General features: G+C 62.0%; 1 protein-coding gene across 1 annotated transcript; it reads left to right on the top strand.

Annotated features, from left to right (window-relative positions):
- The first annotated feature begins 6 nt into the window (after window positions 1-6).
- On the top strand, window positions 7-5,317 carry ZNF787 (zinc finger protein 787). Its single transcript, XM_081810486.1, has 2 exons — window positions 7-3,258; window positions 3,575-5,317. The coding sequence occupies exons 1-2, from the start codon at window positions 3,147-3,149 to the stop codon at window positions 4,651-4,653; spliced, it is 1,191 nt and encodes a 396-aa protein (XP_081666612.1). The 5' UTR covers window positions 7-3,146; the 3' UTR covers window positions 4,654-5,317.
- The last annotated feature ends 682 nt before the right edge of the window (window positions 5,318-5,999 follow it).

Below are 5,999 nucleotides of genomic sequence, written 5' to 3'. Positions count from 1 at the left end.
CCAGATCCCTCGGGCCACACTGATGACAGTACTCCTTAGGTGTGAAGGTGCCCCCTGACCCCAGAGTACAGTTGGATGGGGACAAACCAATGGCCACAAGCCTGTGTGGTGTTGGCATTGTGCTGGAGGGAAGGAAGCAAGGAGGAGCCCCAAATAGCCCTCGGGGGTTCACTGGAAAGCTTGGGGGGTGGTCCCACTGAGACCAGCAGCTGAGATTGGAGGTGTTCTGTCCAGACCGGGAGCAGGGAGCTCGGGGCCACAGGAAGGTCTGGGGCTGGAGCAGCCTGGGGGCCCATGCGTGGGCTCTGATGCCAACCAGAGAGAGCGTTCTGCCCATGGCAGGACCCACTCAGAGCAAAACCTTCTGGGAGGGAACTCAAAACTGAGTGGGACCCCTGTCCTTGACCACAGGGAGGAAGGAAGGAGGAGGCACAGATAAAAACAGGGAGGCTGTGGAGCCAGGAGCTTGGGACACTGTCACACACTCAGCTATGGTATGAGAACATCAGAGGAGGGAGCTCGGAGAACCTGGCCCCCTGGGAGTCGGGGGACCTTGCCTCCTGGGAATTGGGGACCTCGAGCCCCCAAAGTTGGGGAACCCTTCCGCACAAAAACAAGCAATGGGAACAAACTGAGCATAACACTAGTGCCCCCCCACCCCAAAACCGTTAGAATAAAAGAGAAAATGGGCAGGTAATATCTCCCCTGATCGCGAGGCCACTTGGAGATACACCACCTGGTCAGAGAGGTGACAGCCTGTGGAAGAAGCACGAAATCAGAACAGCTCAGAAGCGAGGATGCAGGACTCAGCAGAAAATACGAGCAAAGTCGTTTCAAAATGAAAACTGAAGGAGAAAACCCAAGAGGGAATAAAAAGAATACATTCCCTGAGAAAAGTTGGAGGTAAAAAGGAGGGATGTTTAAAATTAAAAAGAAATGAAGGTTAAAACGAAGTATAAAAAAAAAAAAAGTCAGAATCCCAGCGCGGAGCTGGGGAAGTCCTTGCAGAAATCCAAAGCAAAGGAAGAGAATAAACAAGCCAAGAAGACTCCCGAATTGTCAAAATTAGGTCTTGAAAGAGCAAGTCACAAATCTGAGAATATCTCCTCAGAGGTCACCGGAAGAAGCAAATCTTTGGGGCACCTAGGGGCAGTGCTTTATGCCAGAAGACAGTAGGGCCATATTTATGGTTCCCAGGAAAGAAAAGGCGAGCCAAGGGTCTCCTTAAAACTGACCTACAGGGGCGCCTGGGTGGCTCAGTCGTTAAGCGTCTGCCTTCGGCTCAGGTCATGATCCCAGGGTCCTGGGATCGAGCCCCGCATCGGGCTCCCTGCTCCGTGGGAAGCCTGCTTCTCCCTCTCCCTCTCCCACTCCCCCTGCTTGGGTTCCTGCTCTCACTCACTCTCTCTCTCTCTGTCAAATAAAACTGACCTACAGGTTGGAAGGGCAGAGGAGGAGCTCAGTCCACAGCGTTCTGGGCCCTTCCGGGGGATTTGTTAGCAGGCGAGCCTCGGACAGCCACTGGCTGGAGAGAGACGGGCAGCGAGCAGGGCCACGGGAGGTTGGGTGGGACAGGAGTGGCGCGCACAAGGCCGTGCTTTGTGCTTTCAGAAATTGCAATCGGCAGTGGTGGATTAGGGTGCTTATCTCCACACCGCAACATGGGGTCAGCAAACGAATAATGACAGACTATTCAAACTCTCTTCTCCCTTTTGAAGAAGGGAGATGCAGACATCCCAAAGAAAAGACTCAAGAAAAACCTGTAGGTCCGGATTTATCTGGGAAGAAGTGTTGGTGTGAACTCAGCAGAATATTACTGTAAGGAAAAAAAAAAGCAATGACCATTTCCAGATTTGGGTCTTGAAATACTTTCCACCAGAAGAAACCAGGGCCTCCTGGAGAAACAGCGGTTGCACGTCTGGGCGTCTCATGAGGCTGGGGAGCAGGGAAGCTGCCAGGGGACGGCAGTGGATGGAGACCCACCAAATACAGGTAAATCCAGGAGTTCGTAGCGATGTTCAGCAAGGGAAGACTGGAGGGTGATCGAAAACGGTTCATCTGGCGAAGCGAGCGTGGACCGTGCCACAGCCACGTGTGGCTGACCATGGTGATGGGGAGCGCGCGCGTGGGAAGCCTTCCAGCTGCCAGTGCCCCGAGCAGCTCCGGGCCGCGCTCCCCGGTGAAGGGGTCGTGAGTGCCCCAGAAAGGCGCCCAGGCTGCCATGTGCCTCTGGAGCAAGAGCGGGGTCTTGCCTTCCGGCCCGGCTGCTCTCCGAGGCACCCCCTGAACCCCATGCAGCGAGCGGGCAGGAGCCAGGGGGACTAGAGCAGGGCTCTCCCAGGTTGTGACTCCTCTCCTGGTGCTGGGGTTCTGTGCTGTAAAGACCCGAGTTCCGTAGCGCCTCCCTTACAGGACGTAGACGCATTGAAGCTTGTTGAGTGTGTGGCACCCACCTCGGTGCATCCTAAGGCCTCTTTGCATGTTTGTGAGTTACCCTGGGTCAGTGTGTGAGTGCTTCGGGCCTGGCTTGTGCCCTGGGGAGGGAGGGAGGGAGCGGGGAAGCAGTGTTCCCAATGCATGCTTGGAAGGGAAGCTGCAGGCACACCGTGGAGGGCCACGCCAGGCTGGTGGGCACCGTGGAGGAGTCCCGGCTGAGGCCCAGGCTCCGCTGGATTGGGGAGCAAGAGCCCTTGTTGCAGGTGCTCACAGGTTGGTCTCTGAGCTGGGCAGGTTCCCCGGGGGAGGCCAACGCTCTTTCCCTGGGAGATGGCTCAGGGCCAGATGTGGTGCAGACGTTGGACAGGCTTTGAGTCCTCACTTCACAGCCGGCAAGACCAGGGCTCCATGCTCCTCTGTTGTCTGCATGGGGCAGCAGGGATAGGGTCAAGGACGTCTGTCACAGAAGCTCCGGTATGCGGGGGTCGCACTCCCAGGTACTGGGGCAGGCGGGATCCCATGCTGGCCTGTGATCCCATTAACCAGTCCTATTCCTCCTTCCTCTTCTCCACCTGCACCGGGATAGTCTTCCTGGAAGCCAGGTGCGATGCCATTACACCCTGGCCCAGGGTGTGAGCCCCTCTCCCTGGACCCTCCCCGCCCCTGCCCGGTGCTTTGGGCTTCAAGTATCATTTCCTAGACTTCCATCCATGTTCGTTTATGTGGATGCTGTTTATTTCCCAGACATTTCTGGAGTCCCTGTTACGTTCCAGGCATTGTTCCAGGTGTGGGGAAAGCAGCTGGGAAAGAAAAGTCTTGACGGTGGGTAATGAATGACCACATGAACGTTCAGTACAGCGTCAGGGAGTGAGCTCTGAGGAAAATAGGGCGGGTAAGGAGGTGGAGAGACGGGCATCTGCGGAGGGCCAGGTCTGTGCAGAGGCCTTCGCGCCGACCCGGCCTAGCTGCCCTCCGGGGCCGCCGGGCATCCTGAGAAGGCGCGCAGGTGAGGCTTTGCGCATGCCCTGTGGCAGGTGGCAGGTGGCAGAGCCCCGTCGAAGCCCCCGGCCCTGGACCGGCCCTCTGCCGAGCCGGGGCTTCTCTGACTCTCCTCCCCTCCCACCCTCTTGCCTTCTAGTGGACATCCTCATCATGGATGACGACGACGTCCCCAGCTGGCCCCCGACCAAGCTGGCCCCGCCCCAGTCAGCGCCCGCGGCCGGCCCCCCGCCCCGGCCGCGGCCCCCGGCGCCCTACATCTGTAACGAGTGCGGCAAGAGCTTCAGCCATTGGTCCAAGCTGACGCGGCACCAGCGCACGCACACGGGCGAGCGGCCCAACGCCTGCGCCGACTGCGGCAAGACCTTCTCGCAGAGCTCGCACCTCGTGCAGCACCGGCGCATCCACACGGGCGAGAAGCCGTACGCCTGCTCCGAGTGCGGCAAGCGCTTCAGCTGGAGCTCCAACCTCATGCAGCACCAGCGCATCCACACGGGCGAGAAGCCCTACGCCTGCCCCGACTGCGGCCGCAGCTTCACGCAGAGCAAGAGTCTGGCCAAGCACCGGCGCTCGCACAGCGGCCTCAAGCCCTTCGTGTGCCCGCGCTGCGGCCGCGGCTTCAGCCAGCCCAAGAGCCTGGCGCGCCACCTGCGGCTGCACCCCGAGCTCTCGGGCCCCGGCGTGGCGGCCAAGGTGCTGGCGGCCAGTGTGCGCCGGGCCAAGGCGCCCGAGGAGGCGGCGGCGGCGGACGGCGAGATCGCCATCCCGGTGGGCGACGGCGAGGGCATCATCGTGGTGGGCGCGCCGGGCGAGGGGGCCGCGGCGGCCGCAGCCATGGCGGGCGCGGGGGCCAAGGCGCCGGGGCCGCGCTCGCGGCGCGCCCCGGCCCCCAAGCCGTACGTGTGCGTGGAGTGCGGGAAGGGCTTCGGGCACGGCGCGGGGCTCCTGGCCCACCAGCGCGCCCAGCACGGGGACGGGCTCGGGGCGGCGGGGGCCGAGGAGCCGGCGCACATCTGCGTGGAGTGCGGCGAGGGCTTCGTGCAGGGCGCCGCGCTGCGGAGACACAAGAAGGTGCACGCCGTGGGTGCGCCGTCGGTCTGCAGCCGCTGCGGACAGAGCTACTACCGGGCGGGCGGGGAGGACGACGACGACGACGACGACGACGACGAGGCGGCTGGCGGGCGCTGCAGCGAGTGCCGCGGCGGGGAGGGCCGGTAGGGGCGGCGGCCCGGGGGGGCAGGGCCCCTCGGGCTTGGCGGGGACGATGGCGCAGGACCCGGAGGCCGGAGAGAGACGGACAGAGGGCGCCACGGGCGGCGGAGGCCTCGTCTCCCTCCCCTGCCCCGCCCCGCCCGGTGGTCCGCGCTGTGGGGACGGGCGGCCCGGGGCGCTAGGGCCCTCCCGCCCCCGCCCTGCGCCCTGCAGCCTGCCCCAGCCTGGCCTGCCCTTCTGGTTCTCGGCGAGCCCGGGAGAGACCGCGCGCGGGAACTGGAGACCGAGGGAGGACGGAGCCCACGACCGAAAGAGCGGTTCCTGGTCCCTCTTTCTCTTGCCCCGCCGCCCGGAAGGCCCCGCCCTTCCGCTTCACAAGGGCCACACGGAGCGAAGGGAGGGGGTCCTTTTCCCCTTAGAGTTTTCTTTTGATCACACCCGCCTCCCGACCACCCTTCCATTATTTTGTCTCTACTTCCCCGCGGGTCCTGTTCTTTTTCTTGGCCCTCGTCCCTCTCCCCTTCCTGGGTTTGGGGTCGTGGAGGAGTGCTGGAGCAGGACTAGGCCCTGTTCCCAGCAGACCCCGCAGAGATGGGGTCCCGTCTATTCCCTGGCCTGGACGCGGCTGAAGGAGGGGCGCGGGGGCAATAAATCGCACTATCTGATTGTCCCTGCTCTGCGTGGTTCTTGAGTTGGGAGGGAGAAGGGCAAGAGCATGACTTGAGGGCTCCCCAGCCCGCAGTCACAGAGGGGACACCGGGCGAGGGCTGGGCCGTGGAGAAAGCTGCTGAGTTGGTACCCTCCTGGGCTGATGTAGACTGGGCTGTCCTCTTGAAGAGTGACCCGACCTAGTCACCTGCAGTGGGCCGTGGGCTTTCCAGACAGAAGGGCACCGGACTTGGAATATTCCTTGGGCTTGTGAGGAACTGGGGCTGGTTCTGAGTAGGGCTGCTTCTTGCAGCTTAGAGGAGGAACCCCACAGCCTCAGTGGGTTAACACAAGGCCGTTCCTCACTCGTGGGACAGTGACAGCAGACGAGGTGCCTGTGCTCCCGACTGTGGCTTCCTCCCCCAGCACCTGAAGCCCCTTCCTGCATCTAGCTTCTTGGAAAACTTGGCCTGGAGGTGACCCGTCTTTCCCCTGCTCACATCTCATTAAGTGTGTGTGTTTGTGGGGGGGGGAGGCAGTCACAGGGTCACATCGCACTGCACAGGAGGCTAGAAATGTCCCTGGTCAGGCCACTGTTTTCCAGTGGGGAGCTACACCATGGAGGAGGAAGAGGGACTTTGGTGGGTCCAAGTGGAGGAGCCAGCTGAGGGGCTGGGGGGATGAAGACAAGGATATTGACGGCT

Source organism: Leptonychotes weddellii, unplaced genomic scaffold, assembly GCF_054177405.1.
Source record: "Leptonychotes weddellii isolate Sample4059 unplaced genomic scaffold, ASM5417740v2 HiC_scaffold_2693, whole genome shotgun sequence".
In the NCBI taxonomy this organism is placed as follows: Eukaryota; Metazoa; Chordata; class Mammalia; order Carnivora; family Phocidae; genus Leptonychotes; species Leptonychotes weddellii.
This window is presented reverse-complemented; position numbering and strand designations above follow the sequence as displayed.

Bases quoted from the DNA above. Each gene is read 5' to 3' on its own strand.
- ZNF787 (XM_081810486.1), top strand. From the start codon at position 3,147: ATGTTCGTTTATGTGGATGCTGTTTATTTCCCAGACATTTCTGGAGTC. The intron at 3,259-3,574 runs GTGGGTAATGAA...CTTGCCTTCTAG, and splicing joins GGGAAAGAAAAGTCTTGACG to TGGACATCCTCATCATGGAT.